This window comes from Pezoporus flaviventris, unplaced genomic scaffold, assembly GCF_033815535.1.
Source record: "Pezoporus flaviventris isolate CSIRO_AGI_PZ_B2104156 unplaced genomic scaffold, CSIRO_AGI_Pfla_v1 ptg000007l, whole genome shotgun sequence".
Classification (NCBI taxonomy): domain Eukaryota; kingdom Metazoa; phylum Chordata; class Aves; order Psittaciformes; family Psittacidae; genus Pezoporus; species Pezoporus flaviventris.
In genome coordinates this window covers 84,718,312-84,740,053 of record NW_026892555.1, presented here as the reverse complement: position 1 = coordinate 84,740,053, position 21,742 = coordinate 84,718,312, and the positions used below count along the sequence as shown (strand labels likewise).

Here is a 21,742-nt window from a genome sequence, read left to right as displayed (position 1 = left end):
AGGCAAGGCTTTGTCACCTAAATCCTCTCTGACCCCTGAGATCACACAGCCTGATACGGGGTTGATCCATTGAAGGTCCAGTGCAGGGCGTTTTGGTACCCTATCTGTAAGAGTACTCATGTTTCTGGAGGACTGAGGTCATCTTGAAGGTCACTTGTTTTCAGTGACTTGTTTTCAGTGGTCAGACATCACACCTACATGTGTTATGGAGATAGCCAAAGAGAAGAGTTTATGAAACAGTGATTGGACACCTAAAGCAGAGAGAGGACGTGCATTTCAATTAGCCAGTGAGGAGTAGGCAGCTCTGGAAAAAGGTGACTTTCCCTATCTCTTCCTCTTCCTTATGTCTGCGATGGGCACAGATGTGTGTCCACAACAGACAACAGTATGTTGTGCCCTAGAGACAGTTTCACATCTGGTTTGTTGGCAGCAGCAGTGAAGCTGTGACTTCACTAAAGACTGGGAGGGTGGTGAGGCACTGGCACAGGCTGCCCAAAGAAGCTGTGGCTGCCCCATCCCTGGCAGTGTTCAAGACCAGGTTGGACGGGGCTTGGAGCAACCTGGTCTAGTGGAAGGTGTCCCTTCGCATGGCAGAGAGTTGGAACTGGGTGAGCTTTAAGGTCCCTTCCAACCCAAACCATTCTGTGATTCTACATTTGTTGTTCACCCACTGCTGACGGGTGCAAGCTGTGAGCCTGAGGGTGCATGTGGCCAGCTCAGCACAGGAGCAGCACTGCTGGGGGTGATGGCCCTGCTCCTGCACCCAGTAGAGCCTGAAAAGCATGACTCATGGAGCAAACCCTCCAGCACTGCTTCCCTTTGCAGCAAGCGCCATCACCAGTGGTGGGGGCAGACCCCCACACACTGCACTCCCTGCCAAGGCGTTCATTGATTTAGGACACAGTCCAAAGAGGGTAAAGGTGCTCCTTGCTTTCTGAAAGCTTTATAGAAGGCCTTCAAATAGCATAGCCTGGAGCTGCAAGAGTGTTTCTACCTGTGGTCAAACACCCTCCTTCTCCCTGCATTCACCCAGAGCCAAGGGGGGTCTGGCCCCTCTCCTCCTTATACCACACCAGCCAGTACTCTGAGTACAAGATGGCTTAGCTCCTGGGTGAAACCCTGCTGTACGCAGGGGATTTGAGTCATCTCTAATGAAGTGATTTTTTCTTTTTCACCCTTTTTTTTTGGATGAGGAGGCTTCAAGAAAGGAATTTGGAAATCTCCAGCCCCTTTCCAAAAGCTTTCATTAAAACAGCCCATAAAAGCAGCCTCTGGAAACTTTAGGAGGCCTTTAAGAAAAAAAAAATTAAATTGAAATTCAGTTTTATTGAACAAATGGGCAGCACTGAAAATATTCAGAAAATTAAAATTAATTTGAAAATAATTAAAAATCAGAGAAGCTCAGTGAATGCTTCCAAGTCCTGGGTAATATTAAAGTAACATTAAAAAATCGCAAAGGAAATTTACTGTGAGCAGGTGTTTGAAATAATTGGGGGAGAAAAAGGCTTGACTATTAATTAATGGAGAATTATGAACGTCCCTTGTTGGAATTTTTTCTTGTAGTCAACATATTTTTAACCACATGAACTGAGCGAACACATTCTAAAAGTGTGGAGTTGCTTTACAGACACATACAGGGAGCTGAGTGTTATTTTATCCCCATTTATTCTGTTTTCACCAGTGGCATGCATTTAGCAGGAGCTGTTGAGAGGACTGAGGTCCTATGGCAAAGTCTTCCCCACCAGCTATAAAGCACAAAGGCTAATATTTTCAGGACAAAAACTCTTACGCTAGGGTCAGAAGCACTGAAAACTAGAACACGGTGACTGGCTTCAAGAAATGCAGATGAAGAGCCTGGTTATGCATAGGAATTCACTCTGGGGCTTCAGCCGAACAGGTTTTTGAATACCTACGGAACTCATTAGGGCCCCGTACAGACATGGACTGGGGCCTGATTACAAGCTCAAGATGTGGTCACAGTACCACGATGTTCCCAGCAGAGCAGTGTTGCTACCAACACTGATTACATTAGGCACCCCACTAGAAGGCATTTTTCAGAAGAAAGAAGAAACAAAGCCTTTGTGTGAAGGTGATACAGGCCTCTAATTTGGAAGGCAATTATCTTGCCTATTTGCATAGGAAGGACACCAAGAAAGGAGCTTTGCTTCAGTTAACTGGCACAGCGCTGTTTAAATGATTGGTGGTCTCAGGGCTGTCTTGAGCGGGTACAAAGGAGCAGCAGATGCATGCCCTGTGCTTGGCTGTTGTAGAATTGTTCTCTGGTCTCTTAACTTCCTCCCAGCTGGATTGCAATGGCTTTGCTCTATGTTGGCTGGGAGCACAGGGCTGCTTGGGGCGTGAGTTCAGCTCACCAAACTGCCTTTTGGTCAATACAACTTACGGCTTAATCAGGGGGGTGTCTTGTTGTGTACTTAGATCTTACACCTGCAAAGCTCAGGCTCATCAAACACAGGCTGATATAAAAGGGAGCCTTCCAGTTTAAGAAGCTCCTCAAGCATGGTGAATGTCTCAAGTGCTGCAACCAGAGTTGTGGATAATCATGCAGAAAAAAGTGCTACTTACTGAATACAAGCTGGTGCCAGTCAGATTCTTTCCTGCTTTCTCACCCTGTAATTTTTTTCTCAGTTTTTTCCTTTGCTCTTCTTCTTTTCATTAGCCAGCCCAATTTATGGTTGATTTAAAACTCTGCAGGAAACATTCCTTCTGATTTCAGGCTGTTTTATTAGTATGAACTCCTAGATGGGGTAAGGTTAAAGTACATTCCCCAGAGAGCAATACTGAGTAACAAGCCAATGTTCCAAGTGTGACAATTTAGGAAGAAAAGAGTGACACCAGGTTCCTTGAGTGACAGAGCACCAGCAATATCAGTAATCTCTTCTTTCCTCCCAGGTGACCTGGCCTAAGGACTTGCAGCACAATTGCAGCTGAGAGCACCTCAAGTCCTAGTTATTTTCAGAGCAAGCTGCTTTCTTACAACAGGTGAGCACAAGCTGTGAGTCTGAGCAAACCTTTGACTTAAGTATATTTGTTTCAGTGGAAATTACTCTTCTTTTATCTTCACGTATCTGGAGACAGCAGCTGGAGAAAAGGCCATGTTTCTTTCTATTACTTACTGAATATGATACTATTTATAATTCATACTGTACATGACAGGCACATTAAATACAGCAAACAAAAACCCTGGAGTAAACAAAATCAGCATTTATTCCTCAGTCATCTTTTTACAAGGTTGCTTCACGTTTTTCACAAAAGAATTCATACCAGAGGTACATGAGTTAATCTACAAAACCAGATATGCAAGCCAAAGTGATATGGTACATGAATATTCACATGCTTCATAATTCTGTATTCACATGCCTGTCATCTAAATTCAAGAGAAGTTGCTCTGGGGTACCCAAACCTTAGTTCTGCCACACCAAAATGTGATCACTAACTCCAAGGACAAAGCTAAAGAACATATTTACAAAGCATTATCTCTACCAGTCTTCCTCTAAGATTTGAAACAGGTAGGTAATTGTTCAGCTACCAAGCCTTCATGGAAGGTGAAATAGTCTAACGTCCCTAAATGGATTCATGCAATGTTTAGTTTGATTCACACAAGACACAAGGACAAGTATCTATTGGTGATGACATAACTAGTATGTGAAGATGCAGCATCCTACTGGAAGGAGTTTAGAGCATCGGTGCTCATTCATTCACCACTACTCTAGGTTTGACACTAAGCAAAACTTCAAGTGTTAACACATATTCAGAGTTCACAAGCTAGGAATTTCCCTGCTTACTGGTGGTGCCACAGGAAGGGATGGGATGCTTCCAGGTCACCATCAGCAGAAAAGAGCTGACAAACACCTACTTTTCTCACAACTCCAGCTGAAAGATGCTGTCAGTGATTTGTAATATCAGCATTAAATTGAAGATGCTAAAATGACCCTGACTCCTACTGCAGCAGTTTAACCACTGCATAAAAACCGTATGTCGATGGAGATTCCTTAGCTGTTAAAAAAAAAATCAGGTTCTTTTTATTTTTACTGGTCAGGAAAGTAGATTTTTTTTGACAGGGATTGTGGATTAAGCTGAGCTTTTGTACTACTCACATCACAAAAGTTAAACCAAGCACTTCAGTTATTTAATTCTGTGGAGCTACACTGTTATTTCTGCTTGGAATCAAGTTATAGCAGAATTTAGCTTAGGCTTTAACTTTATTCAGCTTCTGACATTAGAAGGAATATGAAAAAGAAATTAAGAAGTAGCTTCTGTTGTAGTCTGCAGAGTGGATTACCACAGACTGCCAACTGCTTATGCTGTGAAGGTACTCTGGGAAGCAACTGGCTGCAGGTGCTCACAAACTGGACATGATAATATGGACGTCTTTCAGCAGTAAAGGTTTTTACCCATTTCAGAGCATCTGGTATATTCACTATGTAAAAAGAGTTGAAAAGCCAAGAGTGTCCCACTCTGAGCCAAATAAATTCGCTTCTAATCCAGATGCTAAATTCAGACTACTGTAGCATACCTTGGGCAAAATTCTCTGAGGTTTCCTCTAGCTGAATCTCTCTGCTGCATCTATAGAAATGGGAATAACAGCATCCTAATCCTCATGAGCACCATGTGACACCTGTCTTTCAGTGCTTGACATGCTTTTCTGAGTACAGTTACATCTGTGACTGGGAAAACCTGTCAGTCACAGGGTGCCTTCAACTTCCAGTGACTTCCTGCAGGTTTTGCCTGCAGAACATCCCCTTTGTAACATTACTGCTAAAACTGCCTTTTCAAACAGAAAGACCTCTCCTTTTTTTGCAGTCCAGCAGGGAGTCTGTATGGAAACCTGGAGGTCAAACCACCTCCTAATATAAATCACTATGTTCCCATGATATGGCTTTTAACTTTTACACATCGGAAAAAATACAGTGGTGTACACAGACCCAGTACCGCATCTTGACACTTTATCCCTTCCACAAGTGATATTTCTGTATCACTCTTGTACATGCAGCCATCTCTAACTGCATGTAGGTATACAGGTAAATGGAGTAATGACAGTTAGTACAGTGCTGTTCACACCCAAATCTGCTCTCAAGCACAGTAATTCACAGTTTCCAAATGCAATTGCCTAAACTGATACACAACAAAATTATAATGAGCAAACTCACATAGATGCACAGACATATTAGAACCTAGGCAATTTATTGTTATTACCTAGTAGAAAATAAATAATTATGTGTCAAACCAATAATTTAATATAGCAATCTCTAGCTATTAGTCATTAGAGAACATATTTAAATCATAGAATCACTGACTGGTTTGGTCTGGAAGGGACCTTAAAGATCATTGAGTTCCAAACCCCGTGCCATGGACAGGGACATCTTCCACTAGATCAGGCTGCTTAGAACCCCCAGCCAGCCTGGCCTTGAACACTTCCAGGGATGGGACAAAGTAAAACAGAACCAAAAGCAAACTTCCACACACCAACAGACACAAAACAGCATGCTGCTCAAAGTGCAATGAGACAGAATTAGAAGGCCACTAAAAAGAAGCTGTGTCAAGTTATTATTTAGCTAAAATTACAACAGTCAGAAAAGATACAAACAAACATCTCTGGAAACATTTTTCTCAGGCATATTGCTATACATAGCAATGATAATTACACAGCAGTATATTTTTTTTATCCTTACAGTGATAATGATATTGGAAATGTGCCTCCCTTTTGACTCAGTGCCACAAATCTAGTCTATGGAGCAGTAACAAGAAGTATGCTAGGGATTTTTAACTCCTCCGCTGGACACCTGAAGGCCTATGCTTATGCTTAACACTGGGCACCAAATGGCACCTTCAGTCACTGTAGAGACTCATTCAGTCCAACCTCCTCCTACTGTCCCCACCTCAACTTCATCCCCCACTCACAGGAGCTGTTCCAAGGATGAAACAGTGGGACAATTTACAGATAAGACTCAAGAGTGTGAGCATCATTATCCATGTTAGTATGAAAGTTAAATCCCTTCAGTACATTAGCACACCGCCCTGTTGCACAAGCAAGAAGCTAGTGAGGTGCCTTCTCCTCAACTCATGCCTTATAAAAGGGACTAACCTTTCACGGTGTGTGAAGTACGCCAAGCTCTTCCAACCTCCCTAGTAATTCACGTGTGTGTATTTCTGACAGAGCATTTTACGGATGAGCTCTGAACGTGCATAACAAGACCACATTTTCCTACAGCTCCTGGAAGATTTGTGCCTGACTCAGAACAACACACTCTAGCACAGGGCTGACCTTTATAGCACTAAGCTCTTAACTACTACTCAGATGTATATATCCATAAATTACAAATCCTCTTAATTCAACTGAGCAACAAAGCAGATAAGACTGTAGTCACACTGTTATTTTAGTATAGTTAATAAGATTCAAAATTACATGCAATTTATTCACACCCATGTAAAATCTACCACATGAAAAACAAAACCCCCAACCCAATCCTACAATACTGCCACTAAAGTGCATAATGAGATCTTGTCATTCCAAAGTGGTTTGCTGCATTTCAATAGGATCATCGAATTGTTTACTGTGCAAAAAGCTACAGCATCTTGAGGGCAGTCAGAACAGGAGTGCGAACTCCAGCCCTGACAGAAAAGTAGCTTTTCTATTTATTTTGCACAGGCAAACATAAATGGTAACTAACAATAAGCAGCCCTGTTTCTACCTAAAAGTCATATGTTCGTTTTCTTCCTTTCAGACTGCTTAGTCTTTTCCCAAAGAAACTTCCTGCTAGTCAAATTTACTTTATTTAAGACTACAAATAAGCACTTGAAGGTGGCAGTGCTCTACATGGTATCAAAGTTACATGGTGAGTCATTGTGTGATAATAGTAATGGGTCTCATATATTTGCAACCACTAGTACAACACATCAGTATTTCTTAGATTCCACAGCTGTAAGAAGCCCTATTCATTTACAGGAGCAGTCTTAAGAGATCTACTACGATGGCTTTAAAACACTGGATCAAACTGGCTGTAGAGAATGTTATGGCCATGATGTCCCATTAATGGGCCCCTTTTATTTCAACATGAATACTATCCAAAAAGGACAAAGGTATGGAAAACAATTCATTGGGTGATTATGAATAATACTGGTTTGTCTTTATGTTGATCCCCTTCAAAAAAAAAAAAAGACATAATTTAAATATAAATACATATGAAATGTATAGATAAATATATAGAGATAGCTATATTAATATGTAATCAATCAGAACTGGATTAATCAAAGGAAATCTAAAGGCACCACAATACGTCAGCATTACTGAATAGAATACTCACTATACTTTGCATTTATGTAGCTCTGAAACCAAGCAGTTAGAAAGCCATATACAGCAGGGAATAAGTCTCATTATTTTAATCTCACAACCTAGGCAACTAAGACTCAGATTCATCTAACGATGAGCCATACACAGACAATCTCAGGTAAAGAATTCAGCTGTTTTGACTCCCATTTCTTTATCTAGTTAATAATCAGAAAGTCTGGGAGCAAAATAAGAAAACTTTAGAAAACAGAGTATTTTCATTTGGATTTGTGTCCAGAGGTTATAATGAGCAGAGCACTGAATCTTCTCTTTGCCAATAGTCTTAATCAGTCCTATTAGCATTAAACAAATTAGCTGGTATAAAATCACCTTCTGTTAAAATAACTCCGAATTATACTTGCCCGTTGGAAAAGACAGTCTGCACAGGTACAAGTGAATAGTGCCTTGTTCTCTTTCTTGTTTAATTAATCAAAATGCATTTAAAGGAACAGTAATTCATCAGGCTAAAAAATCCTGAAGTGTGTCATACCACGGCTGCAGCAAACTCGCCTATGTGCAAGGAAAGCCTCATTTCTCACTTCCACTGGTGTTACATTAACACAGCTTTAACTTTGGTTGAGCTAATCCTTAGCTCATTTTAGTGTGACAGGAAAAACAAACTTCAAATCCTCTACATAAGGCAGCTTTAAATTGGCTGCAATTTCTCCTTTTCTTTTCTTTTTTTTTTTTTTTTTTGAATTATTTGACTCCAGTGTCAAATCAACCTTGGATACAGATACAACACAGTGACAGACTGCCTTCTAGGCTGACATGAGAAACAGTCAATTTAACCTTATAATTTGAGCCTTCAATAAGTAAATGAGGATGTAAGGTAAGGTGAAAGGTTCGTTACAAATTCAAGCTAATGTAGTGCTCCCAGACATGAAGAACATGGTGCTCCATAAGAAACACCTTCCTGTGACCTGGAGAAATACTTTCCTTCTTTCAACAGCTGAATAGAGAAGCAGCAGCTCAGCAATGTTCTGCGGCTAAAGTGCTGTTGGTCCGTTTAGAAGTCTCAGTCACGGCAGTGGGGTAAAGCACCAAGACTGCTGATATTTTCAAATCTCCTAGCAGCAGTAACCACACAGCAGCTTTTCTGCAAAATAAACAAAACATGAATCCAGTTAATTCAGCAGTATACTTTTTCTATTTGGTTAAGCATTCTAGGACAACCACATGGTGGTTTCTTCGTGCATAAGAAAAAAAAGCAGCGCTGAAGCTTCTTGCTTACAAAGGGTTCTTGCAGCCACCTATTTGTGAGATGTTTTATACAATATTAAAAAGACAAGGCCTCTTTGTTGTGCGGAGAAATAGTCCTGGAGGTCTCTCTTGAAATGCAGCTACTCTGGTTTTTTGCCTCTCTTGTCACACAGATCACAGCATGAAAAGGCATGCTGCAAACCTCTCCATTTATTTGTTTTACCACTGCAAGCATTTATAAAGCCAGGTCTAAATCAACTGGCACTTGAGTGTATTATTTTGGGTTGAATGTGGTAACCATACTACTTGCCTGATAAAAATAGCTAAAGGGATTCTTTAAAAATAAAGCATTGCTATGACTTTAGATCCACTCATTAAGTAAACTCAAATAAACTCCAAAAAGAAAAACACATGCAGAGGAAATAACACTGGAAAAGCCAAAACCAGGTTTTCCTGCAAGTTAGATCATGGGTAGGTTACTATGTTACAAAGCTATAAAAAGTTTATTTAAAAATAATTTTGACTGCTGTTGGACGGTCAATTTATCTCAAAGTTGATTTTGGTTGTCATAGAAAAATGTGTAATATGGTGCTTCCTGCATTAGAGAGGGAGAATTTTCACCATTTGGTTGCTGCGCAGTTCATGGCTGAAACGGGAAATACAGATAAAAGCACTAGTCCTGTAACAGTCAGGAAAACCTGCTTAGAAAACTACTACGCAGAAGCACACAGGTGAGCAGACCAAAGCTTCACCTAACCTGTCCCAGCACCAGTGAAGTGGGGACGAATGCTGAGCATCACAGAGAAGTATTCATTCCCACTGGGTTCCCACGACAGAGGCTGATGCTCAGACAATACCATATCAGGAATTTATGTGGCTTCAGAGAGCAAGCAGGATATAATAATGGCACCTTAAATCTCACCGACCTCCAGTGTACCACAGAAATGGAGTTTCAGGTCCCTGAGATAGCTCATTGAAAGATCTATAACTTCTGTGTAACTATACTACACTGCATGAAATCTGTTCTAATCTCACTCAAAACAGAACTGAAATTTCAACCTCTCACAATACTTTTTTACATTTCTGGACGAACCCCGCTGCAAACAAAACCCAGTATATCACTTGCCCTACCAAGCAGATGATGGATGATGGCAGCATTAAAAACTTGCTTGTGGTGGAAAGTGGACTACTTTTATTTTGGCATCCTGGTTGTTACTCATGACGCACAACAGAAAGGAAATGGTTTTACAGTATGTGTGCTCTCAGCCTAATTCACATCTTGACCCTCCACTGAGTTTTGGACAGAGATGCCCCCATAACATTTGAGAGGTTCCCATGGTCCTTCAACAGAAGCACCAATTTCTGTGGTAGCCAGTAAAAGCTGCTGTGGGAATTAGTGTACTGGTTTATGGAGATACTGTACCGCCTGAGGCAGCCTGATTTCAAAGCAGCCAAGTGAGTATGCTTTGGTCAAAGACCAGAGTCAGAACATGAGAGCAGACTTGAGTGTCCCTGATCCCCAGGGGAGGCAACCAAGCCTGCCTGAGAACCACTAATGAAGTGTTTGTTAATGAAAGGGCAAAGACAGGCAGCCAGAAAAAAAGGACAGACTGAGAGATGCTCTACCAAAATTGTTTGGGTTGCTACAGGCTCGAAGGACAGAGAAGTGCTCTGTTAGAACTGGGTCCTCAGAACTGTGGAGCGGCTTCTTTTAGGGGACACCTTGCTTTCATTTCTCTACAGTTAGTGGAGCTGCCCTGAGGGTCTGGCTCGTGTCTCTGCTAAAAAGTAATTACTTTTCATATTTCTACCCGTTTTAAACCATACTCCTAACAGCATGAAAACCTGAAAGCTTTCAACACTGAAAAATTATTGGGTGAAACCCTGCCTCGTGAGAGCCAGTGGGAGCATAACCATTCCCTCTAAAATGGCCAGGTTTTGCAGCACATATAGCTTCATACATATGAAGTTTTTTGCGCATTGCTGTAACTTGGTTTAAGTGATAGGGCCAGTTTACATTTTGAATACTTTCCAGACAACAGCAGGGATGGTGGTGGTGAATACAGTTTGGACAGTGGCTTTGTTTTCATGTTTTCAGCTGCCCACTGATCCCTTCTGCAGAGGATACAGTATTTACATCTGAAGAAACGTTTGAGACCTGAAACAAACCTTCTGTTTGGCAGCTCTTTGAGAACGGTTATTGAGCCGGAGGTGGTTGGGACGCAGAGTCACCTTTAGCCGCCTTCTAGGAGGTAAAAAAAAAGAAAGATGCCATTGCTGCAGTATTAATTGAAGATCAATCACATTTAAGGTGATGTTGGAACACTGCAAAATCAGCAAGTTTAGCAAAGCTATTTTTCAAGCTGCACAAGAAATATGAGCAAAACATACCAAGGGAGGAGCTAAAAAGGAACACATGAGTTGTAAGGTTTCTATTAGGGTAGGGTTTCCCCGAGAAGAAAACTGGTGATGGGAAGAAGCACAGCAGGTAAGCAGACTGTGTTCTTGCAGCATTTGGAAAAGATAGCTTCTTCCCCAGGTGGCAGGAATTGGAGCTTCACTGGAGTCCAGCTAAAGGATTTGAATTGTACCCTATGAAACTCCCTGAAGAGATATGTAACCGTGACAAACTCTCTGATTTTTACTGTGCATGTACACTTACAGATCTTCTAACAATCTCATGGGCATAGCTGTTCTGGGAGATTTTAATGAAAACTACATTTTAGTGAAAACTGTGATAACTTATTTGATTGTTATTATTTCCCATTTTATACTGCTTTTTGTTATCCTTACACTGTATAACAGGAACATTTTGCAAGGACAGAGCTGTCAGGCCACTACTCAGTCCATCCTGCCCAGAACCCACACCGCCTCATCAGTAGAGGTACTACTGCTTTATTGTCATCATAAACTTTGCTGTTATTTTTTTTAACGAATAATATGGTATCTTAATTCTTAATGATGGCTGCAGCTCAAAAGGCACCTTGATATATATCAGCAGCCTTCCAGTATTGGAAGGGGGCCTGTAAGGATGCTGGGGATGGACTCTTCATTAGAGACTGTAATGGCAGGACAAGGGGTAATGGGTTCAAACTTAAACAGGGGAAGTTTAGATTAGATATAAAGAAGAAGTTCTTTACTGTGAGGGTGGTGAGGTACTGGAATGGGTTGCCCAAGGAAGCTGTGAATGCTCCATCCCTGGCAGTGTTCAAGGCCAGGTTGGACAGAGCCTTGGGTGACATGGTTTAGTGTGAGGAGTCCTTGCCCATGGCAGGGGGGTTGGAACTAGATGATTTTAAGGCCCTTTCCAACCCTAACTGTTCTATGATTTTATAGATGTCCTAGGCAGCATTTTATTTAACATAGGTGTGCTTTGTCTGCAACAAAGGAGGAAGTGAATATTGCGCTTCAAATGCTGTAAAGATTCTGACACCTGGCTTAAACTGGGCTTACACCACAAGACCTGTTTAATCTCCTCAGGAACCACCAAACCAGAGTGGACTCACTTAAAATCAGCCAACAGGAAGCTCATGAACAGTGTGGCTCTCCTGAACTCACTGACTACTTTTACAGAGGAATAATAAAAACAACTTAAAACTTATTGATCCTCCAGCTCAGCCCAACTGAATCGCTTGTGTGAACAAACAACTGCTTCTTTTGTGCTGGCCACTAAGCTGGCTACCCTCAAAGGGCAAGACACTGCTTAGGTACAAAGATACATACGGGGTGAGGTCCCAAGCTCTGTTGGATAGGTATCCCTTGGGAAGAGGTAGGATGAAATCTAACAGTACTCATGGGGGACTTGAGGAGAGTCTGAAAGGGTTTTCAAAACAGGACTCAGAATCATCCCCAGCTGGAAAACTCTTTTCCTATGGTAATGCAGTGCTTATTTTGTAAAAGGTCTAATTTTGCTAAGAAATGGATCCACTTAGTAATCGCATGATCTTATATTTCTTATCAGATGTGCAAGAACTGATGAGCAAGTATGAGCATGCAAATCATAACAAAAAAATAAAGCAAAGGGACACATGTGGCTCACAGTGGCAAGAAATGCAGCAGCAAGGAAGATTCAAAAACAGTTAAATGTTAAAGCAAAGAGCGATGTGGCAACACAAGAAGGCAACAGCAGATCTACAATACACAAGGATATTTAAATTTAGAGACCTGGAGTCTGCAGTGGAGCTTGTGGTCTGATAACCATGGGTGTTTTAAGGCAGCAGTTGCACTTAATCTCCAGCTAAAGGAAAACCAGAATTCTATTAAGAGTTTTTCCCAGAATCTTACAATTCAATTATCTCCCACAGGTCATATATTCTGCCATCATGCAACGCTGTCATTTCAGGATACTATGCCAGATGACAGCTAATCCATGAAGTAAGTAAATTTCGCTTCACAGCAAAAATGCATTCAGATAACTTTAGAGCATTTTATGGACACAATGAACAACATGAATGAAGTGGCATTGTGATATTGTATGTGGACATAAAAAAATAGTTAAGTCATGATAGTACTGCAATAGAGCAGCACAAGTGACACAACCATGACATGATGGCATGGAACACACATTTCAAAGATATAGGGATTATATACCATTTATCCTTGATGAGAAGCTTTGAGATGAAATCTTTGGCCTGATCAGAAACACCTCGAAATTCCTCATCTTCAAAATCCCAGCTACAGGACAGGATGTTGTTGAGGGTCTCATTATCATCATCACCCAAAAAAGGAGACAATCCACTGAGGCTAAAGTAAAAAGGAATATGTTCAATCCCCCTATCTTTTCCCCTTCCTGTACACGACCTCCAATGTGTCACTTATGACTGTTCTGCCATTCCTGGCCTATCTTGCAACATATTATTGTCTAAAAAAGTCTCCAGACCATTCCCATTCTCTCTTCTATTCACTTGTTTAAATAACCACCCTTCTTCCCTGATAAACCAAGCATTACTGTCTTTCATGGTGGGTCATATTTTCTGGCCACTCTTGCACATACCTATTGAGAACTTACCAAGCAGTCTACGTTATTCTGGAAGTGTGATGTTCAAACAGTCATGAGAGATGTGCAATGAAACAAAGAAGAAAACTTAATCATGACCAAAAAAGTGGAGAGAACACTGAATACAGGATTTGGAAAGAAGCCTACATTTTCTATTTTGGGTACAGATTTTGTCCATCTTCCAATAAAACAACAAATTTGGACTACTGACTCAGTTCAACCCAGAAACAGCTCACAAAGCAAATACTGAATCCTACTCACAGCATATAAGCAATGACTCCTAAACTCCACATGTCTGTAGGAAAGGAGACACATTCATAATTCACAACCTCAGGAGCAAGAAATTCTGGAGTCCCAAAGTTAACTCGAAGTTTTTCCCTGGGTTGATATCTAGGAAATGAACATTAACAGAGGACATCAGTTACAGATCTAATTTAAGTTGCATCTCATAATTTGTCTAGTACTTGGAGCGATTTCAGAAGCATACAAGAAATTCAGTAGGAAAACAAGGACAGACAGAGGTACAAATTAAATATACCCATATATAGAATGAAAAATATTTGCAAGCTTCATATCATACTTTAGGGCAAACCTGAACTCCTATAACAAAGGAAGACATTCAGATTTCAAGGATTCCTCAGAACAGCTGTTATCATCGGTTTTGGACTTCTCCATATCATAGGCATGGAATTTTTAACCAGTAAATCCTTCACTGAAGTTATGGTACCTAATTAAACTAGAAAGTGATATAGCATGGGATATGCTGTAACAGTCCTTCATGGTCTCTTACACTCTTTTTTGAAGAATCTCATAATATTGGAGACAGGAGACCAGATAAGATGTACCACTGATTCTGTCCATTTTAGCGGTTCCAAGATAATTATGTGCATGCTTAAGTCAGAATCAGCCCTCTTTCAACCTTCTACCTGAAAAAAAAGGCTTCAAACAAATCTTTTTTACTCCAAACAATCCTTATTAAAAGATAACCCTGGTTAAAAGAGACATGCTAAATCTGTCCTAAGAGCAGCAGGAGAACGTTATGTATCAAATTTCATTGCAGAGATGCAAGACTTTTTTCATTGTTTCCTAATTCATTTACGATTAGCAGGAACACATGCACGTACCTTCTTGCCAATCCAAAATCAATAATTTTTATTTGATTTGCTTCTCTGTTCACACACAGGATATTCTCAGGCTGCAAAGAGAAAGCAAAAAATACTTTAATGAGAAACAAGTGTCAAAAAATGGGTTTCTAGAAAACTGTAGAGAGAAAAATACTAAAAACACAGCAAATATCTTATAAGCACTTTTTGCTTTCCTTCTTGTTCAGATTTTTCTGCATAGGTACTCCCTGCTATCACACAACAGTTGGGGCTGTGTGTTCTGTGCCTTGCAACTGCTTTTTCTTCCCCTTGTCTTTTCAATTTGACATAAGGCAGCAGTTCAGATAAAGAACTAAATAGGGGGAGGGAAGATAGAGCCTGCAGACTTCCAAAGTCGGGTATCAGGATGCTGGCACTGTGGTTTTACAGACCTTAATAAACTGACACTGATTAAAAAAAATATAATAATTTCTTGGGCTTTGAAGTTTATCTTACAACGTTAAGTTTCTGAGCTCACAAATGTTCTGACAGTAATTGATTGAACACTGATATATTAAGCTAGTCACGTCAACTTTATGCTTTTCTCAGATATTTCAGCAAAAGGTAGGATTCACAGGTTAAATCCTTCTGGGGATTTGCATAGGGTCAAGTGTTGTTCTTCACTTCTCTGGCAGGAATCCATTAACTTCCTAGAATTACGCCAAATTCATACAGAAGGGACTGAGAACAGAATTTAGCCAACTGTCTTTGAAATGTAAATACCTAAAATACAGTCTCATATTCACTGCCAGCAGTTTTATAGCTACTCTGTCTTGTTGCTCACTGAATCCTCTTTGAAACAAAACAGGCCTCAACACTTAAAACATTAGTTAACCTTTGCCACCATTGCTAATTCATTTTACATGTTGGACTTTTAAACACCATAGGACTTTTAAACACCAGATGTCCATAGTTTCTGAGATCTGGATGATTATGGTCAGGATGATTTTCTTTCAATTTCAAGCTTTCTTTCCCAAACTCATTTGTTACTGACAGCAATCTATGAACAAGCAAAACAGAAGGGAGAAGCCATAGCTGGCAAGCACACGAAAAGAGGTCGCTGGGAAGAATTTCTTGGATTGTATATGTATCCTTTTGTCAGTAGTTTGACCTCATATTAAAACTGTGCCATCTCCAAGGTTATACTTAATGTGTCCCAAAGAACCATGCAAACTTCTGCTTGACAGGTTTCTAGGTAACTGGATGTTTATAAAAAAAGAGAAAAGTGAGTCTGGTCATTGAACAGCAACTTAAGCAGGTCCCAGCAAGCATCTGCTCATTTGCTTAACCACTGCAATAATATATACGCTAATAACATTAAAGATGTACTATATTAACCCAGTAATTACAAGCCAAAGCCAGCAGCTGTAATAAAAATCTCACCAAAGAGAAAACCATCTAGTGCACTTTTTGTTTATTTTTGCTTTGTTGCAAAGCTCAGGGATCACTAGGAAGCTTTACAGCCAGTCATAAAACTAAAGAGATCATCCCGTTTTATTCCTGCACTGAACAGAGGTAAGAAATAAGCCTACTATTTGATAAAAACTTGGGTTAAGGAAGAAAGAGACAACTTAAATATACAGCCTAATGAAAAAATACCCTTACAACAAATGTTTTCCAAGGGGGGGGGGGGGGGGCAGTTAACCATTAGCAGTCAACCAAAGTAAGAATTTGCAATTGGTGGATTGTTTTTTAAAAATAAGTGAGGGGCCTTTTCGTGTATATAGTGAAATAGTTCCGATAACTAAGCAAGTACATGGCAACCTGCCACCCTTCCCTGGGCTTTCAGCTACAGTAGCAATTATTGCCTAACCCAACATAGATGTTCTGCATTTGTTACATCAGCCACTGACTATTTTTATTTATTTCTTTAATTTCAGCAAGTACATTTTAATGTGTTTTCTCTTAAGCTGGCTATCTATTGCTGCCTTTTCATGACTACAACAGAATAGTGTAGTCCTCAAAAACATGTGAGGACTTCTACTGATCCTGAATGACCCTTGAATTTAGTTCCACTCACTCATGCCTTGGTTTCTGCATGGTAAAAAATGGAGATAATTGCAACCCTATGGCCTACATGTAAAACAGAGATCTTGTGCAGTTGAATTAAATAAGATTTGCATGCTATTTTGAGATCCAAATATCAAAATTGAAAATAGCAAGATACTTGTCAGCTGCTGGCTTTCTGTAAAATCAGTCTGCGGAAAATTCAAGCGCTATGAGGCTTGATGACGTATGACCACAATTCTTGTCTAATTTACTTACTCCTGTAGTAATTTAACTGATCTCAATGTGGTTAAAGTAAATACACATTGGTCTAAGGAAAGCAGAATAAGGTCCTTTGTAGTTTCTGCCATGGGAATCTAAGCTGTATGGCTTACCATTAAGAATAAGAATTTCCACAGCTGTCATTGCACAAAACATACATCTCAATTCTCTACCTTGAGATCCAAATGAAGAATGTACATTTGGTGCATGTACTGAATTCCCTCGCAGATGTGTTTTATGAACAAGATAGTATCCATCTCTGTCAAATTGCAGTTTTCATCAATAATTCGGTCAAATAACTCTCCTCCTTCCACACTGATGAGAGAAAGACAGTAAATTGGTAACCAAGTCCAAGTCCAATCCCATACAGTTAGAGTAATATAGCATTTATGCTACTGACTATTTTAATACTTTACAGTCAAATTCAGTAAGGCAGGTATATGATATGAGCTTGTACTCTGACCTGAACTTTTCAAGAACTGGGTTCTGCTACCTACTGGCCTGAATTTCTTAAAGGTCTGAGAGCCCAGCCTCCCATCCATTGATACCCATGAACGTCTGGAAATTTGAACCCTGTGCTATCTTGTGTCATCATTTTATACCAGTAAAATTAATGAAGTCACATGCAAAACCAAGATAATATGTTGGAGAATCTGCATTTAAATAACTGTCAAAAAATGTATTTAATTTGGCTTTAAATTCATCAGAGTTTAAGAAAGACAAGGTCCAAAATTTCAATTTGAAACTATCTAAAGTCAACAAAAAATTACTTCTAATTTCTCATCATATTTCAGAATGCCTCCAGCTTCCCCATTCACAGCTACACAGGCATTTCCCTTTTCTGATATGTTAATCATTTAGACCAAATTCAGAGGACTATCTGAATGTCCCAAAGAGCCACATTCACAGAACTTTGAACCTTCTGCCATGCCTTTCTATCTTTTAGTTATGCCTTTTTTGGCTTCCTTATGACAACATCTGCTTAACTTGACTTTAAGGCAACTATTTTGTGCCTAATTAGCTTGATAAGCCAACATGAAAAATAGGTTTATCCATTCTGGCACCCAGTATAAGGATTAAGCACAACTACAGCTGGCTCTTCTTCAGTGTAAGACATCTTCTAGTTTGCTTCACAGAACTGGAGATATTCTGACAAGTCCTTTCCTTAGCTAACTAAAGTTAAAATTTGAAACTGAAGAGAAAATACATAACACAGCTCTATCTTCAAATGGAGCAGTGGTTTTACAGCACCAGGAATGTAGACCATCACTGGAAAAAATGCATAAATGACTGCTTTGGAAAAATTTTCCCTTTAATTTTTTTGTTGTTGTTCCAGAGAACATCTTTCATAAGTTCTTTCCACCTGTAAGAAGCTCTAATTTCTGAAGAAAGTAAGAAGAAAATTGACAACTCTAGTAAAAATGATAAAGACAGAATGGGAAAGAAAAGAACACACTTACTATTCCATGACTAGTACAATGTCATTTTTAGATTCAAAGGCATCATATAGCTGGATGAGGTTCACATGATTCAGCTGGTTCATGACACTGATTTCATTCTTTACTTCATCCTGTAAAGAGTCATGAGTATTGTTTCAGAAAGCTTTTCTCTAAGAAAGCTGCATGAAACAGGACATAGTTTGAACCAGACATCTACATTATCTTTGTGTTTTCACTCGTGGCAACCAAACACATGGTTTTGCTTTGATTACTCCCGCAGTGGTAGATGTCAAGGCTATAGGAACTACTAGGCTGAACTCAGAGCTCAAGTGGGGGACTGCTCCAATAATAAGTTATTTGGGGGTAAAAGGAAGGGAGAGACCATAAGGACAAGTGGTGGGTTTTCAGGGATGTGAAGAAAAGAGAGAAGCAGAATAGGACTTGGTTCAACCAGCTGTAGGAATACAAAATCTAGGTGTGTAGGAAAAGTCCAGAACAGTCCTCAAAACATCCCTTTGCAGTCAGAGGTGAGAGACTGCTGCCTCCATTCAGCCTATTTCAGATGTGCAGCTTAGGATGGGCTGAATCATTCTGTGGTGTGTCAATCTCACTCTGTTGACTAGAAGGGGATTCTTGGTGATCAGCTTTGCCCTTGGCAACCCCAGTTAGCTGAGACAAATCTCACCCTTGAGTGCCATTAGTGTCACTGCTGTCACACGAAGGATGCTATGAATGTTTTTCCTGTGAAAGCAAGCCCCAGATGGCTATGCAGTTTGCAAAACAAGCCAGATGGGTTCTTCTCATCTGTATTTGTGTTGATGTGAGGAACCCAGATCATGCCTGTTATCAGCACCTCTCACAGTGACATCAAGTCTTTGCAGCAAAGGCTGCAGTCTGCTTGGGAGGGAATAACACTATGTCACAGACCTGACATATGTTTTCGCCATTAAGGAAAACACTAATAGAATTAACAGCAGAAAGTTAAAAAAGAAAGCCAAAATGACACAAAATGCTGAAAAGAAAGCTGGAAAACATAAGAGGGAAAATCCAAAAGAGGACTTTGATGAGTTACTAGAAGTTCTGGAGAAGAGAAATAGAACTTGAGCCAATGGTAATCCAGGAGCTCCTATGAGTGTGATGGCTTGTGAGCCACTTGCCCATGGTCTGTTGTGTAGATCACATGCACTGAAGATGTGGGATCCATTGGGGAACAAAAGACTAAAGTCACATTCTACCAACCTTCTGTTTAGGACCTTTTGCTTTTATAATTTTGGCTGCTAGCTTGAGACCTGTTGCTTTCTCTTCACATTTATGCACTTGACCAAATCGTCCTCTGAGGGAGAAAAAAAATAAAAGAGGGGAAAAAAAATAAATCAGCCAGTGGTACTGATGTTATCCCTGAATGTAAACTAGCTTATAAACATCAGAAATTATCCTCTCCTTACTAAATTCCATTTTCAGTTACTCTATTGCTATTTTGTTGTGTAGATTAGATTTGCTACTGCTCAATTACGCACACCAAAATCACCCATTGTGCTAGCTGATATTATCCCACTTCTGTGATTCACTTTACTCACCTCATAACATGCAATGACTAATCCTGGAGAAGTCAACATAATGTCAGGATAACAACTTGCTTATGTGAGCAATCTGTGATCTTCTGATGAAACAAAGCTTTACCCAAGACCATACTGCCATCAGAAATGTCAATATTACTCTTTCCTAAACAATGTCAGCATGAGAGATAATGCAACTACATGGCCTGTCAGATTAGCCTGCTGATCTATCTGAAAACATGCATGCATTTTCAGGGATGGAACCTACTGAGAGAAAGAAGACTACAACATGTCTCTACGTCCTGCAGGCTGCAACGTGAGGTAAAGCATTACAGCATCCTAGGAGCACTGTCATAAAGCCTGAGGGCAGCTGGCTGACCTAGAACAATACCCAATATAAACCAAGTCTGCTGATGCCAAAGCTTAAGCCAAAATTCACCCACACAGTAAAATCAGCCTCCCATTTTCACCCCTTTCTAAAGCACTGTTAGAGCTTAGACTTTGATGACTTTGGCTCTAGTGAGGCATGTTGTTTCCATTCACCTTCCAGCATGCTTGTCTGTAAATTTGTGCCCTGTTTTCCGTATTGATTGGTTTCATCTGACTTACCCTCCCAGGATTTCATTCTCACTGACGTTATAATAACTGCTGATCCCCACCCTTTTGGCTGAGACAATCCGGTGATCAAATGGTGCTGGTGGAGTAGGACTATTGTCTACAAAAGAAAAAACAGACAGATAGCATAATAGTGGTCACATGCAGTACTTGTCTACCTCATATTTTAGTCCCTCTTTTCCCCAGCTAAGCTCACTTAAGAACTGAATACACCTCCTGTATATTTTACAGACAAGTCTTTTTCCGTTATTGAAGAAGGGGCTTAATGCAAGAGCTCTGGCTCAGAAGGCAGGGTGCTGTTGGGGAGCTACACTACTAAGACAAGGACTTTTTTATTAAGTTGCCATCTTCTGCATAACAGTAGCAAGAGGCAAAATGAAGACTGCTAGACTAAACCAATGTAATTTCATGTCCACAAATGGCCTCAGCAATTTGTTTGGAAGGAATTCGGCTTTTTCTCTGATTAGCCCTCCATCCCCCTTCAGGGACTGTTAGTAGTTGACTGTGTACTGCAATTCTCCAGTCAGGTAGGAAGAGACCTGCTCTAGGCCAGCTAAAAGAGGCTACTTTCCAGGTTTTGCTTTTCATAGTGAAGAATCCCCTCCTCTACTGATTGACACAACTTGTCATTTTCCACAGCATGGTCAAAACCTTTAAAAACACATTTATTGCTTGTGAACAGGAGGGAGTTTCACCCTGGCAGGCAGCACCTAGGATGTCCAGTATGGCTCAGGACCCGGTATGGTAGGACACATGGTAACTGTCACATGCTGCTCTGAAGACTTTCTGTCGTTAAAAAAAGATGGCAGGTAAAAAGGTAAGGAGGAGCACAGAGAAGGGACAGGTTCCCAAGAACACATTGCAGCAGCTATGGAGTTTCGGCACAAATGCAGGTCTCTGGTATTATTGTCTGGACCTCCACATGCTGGACCATTCTGACTTCCTGATGTCAAAATCCCTGCTGGAGACCAGCCCTCCACGCCTAATTTCTCTTTGGATTTTTTTGCAGGGTGTTGTGACTTCAATTTCATACCCACGTTGTTTTGCATTTGATTGATATCCCCGAGAGTGACCTCTGGCTGACCAAGGTGACAAATACTTCTTCAACTGGTTGGGAGGGCTAGAGCCCCAGTGTTTCAACATGAGCTCTCTGGTTTGGAATGCCGGCTCCCTTTTGT

General features: G+C 40.4%; 1 protein-coding gene across 5 annotated transcripts in view; it reads right to left on the bottom strand.

Moving 5' to 3' along the window:
* Positions 1–3,202: 3,202 nt before the first annotated feature.
* Positions 3,203–21,742, bottom strand: part of MYLK4 (myosin light chain kinase family member 4) — a 58,590-nt gene continuing 40,050 nt past the window's right edge. For 2 of the 5 annotated variants that reach the window (XM_061449313.1, XM_061449308.1), the window contains exons 5-15: positions 20,559–20,664; positions 19,633–19,726; positions 18,415–18,524; positions 17,128–17,269; positions 14,669–14,739; positions 13,806–13,934; positions 13,139–13,291; positions 12,713–12,785; positions 10,718–10,793; positions 6,275–8,444; positions 3,203–6,192 (exon numbers count right to left, since the gene is read on the bottom strand). In XM_061449313.1, coding sequence (XP_061305297.1) covers positions 10,746–10,793; positions 12,713–12,785; positions 13,139–13,291; positions 13,806–13,934; positions 14,669–14,739; positions 17,128–17,269; positions 18,415–18,524; positions 19,633–19,726; positions 20,559–20,664 — 926 coding nt within the window. In that variant the 3' untranslated portion in view covers positions 3,203–6,192; positions 6,275–8,444; positions 10,718–10,745. Of the gene's footprint in view, positions 6,193–6,274; positions 8,445–10,706; positions 10,794–12,712; positions 12,786–13,138; positions 13,292–13,805; positions 13,935–14,668; positions 14,740–17,127; positions 17,270–18,414; positions 18,525–19,632; positions 19,727–20,558; positions 20,665–21,742 lie in introns of all 5 variants that reach the window. The other 3 variants (XM_061449312.1, XM_061449309.1, XM_061449310.1) reach the window with 3 other exon arrangements.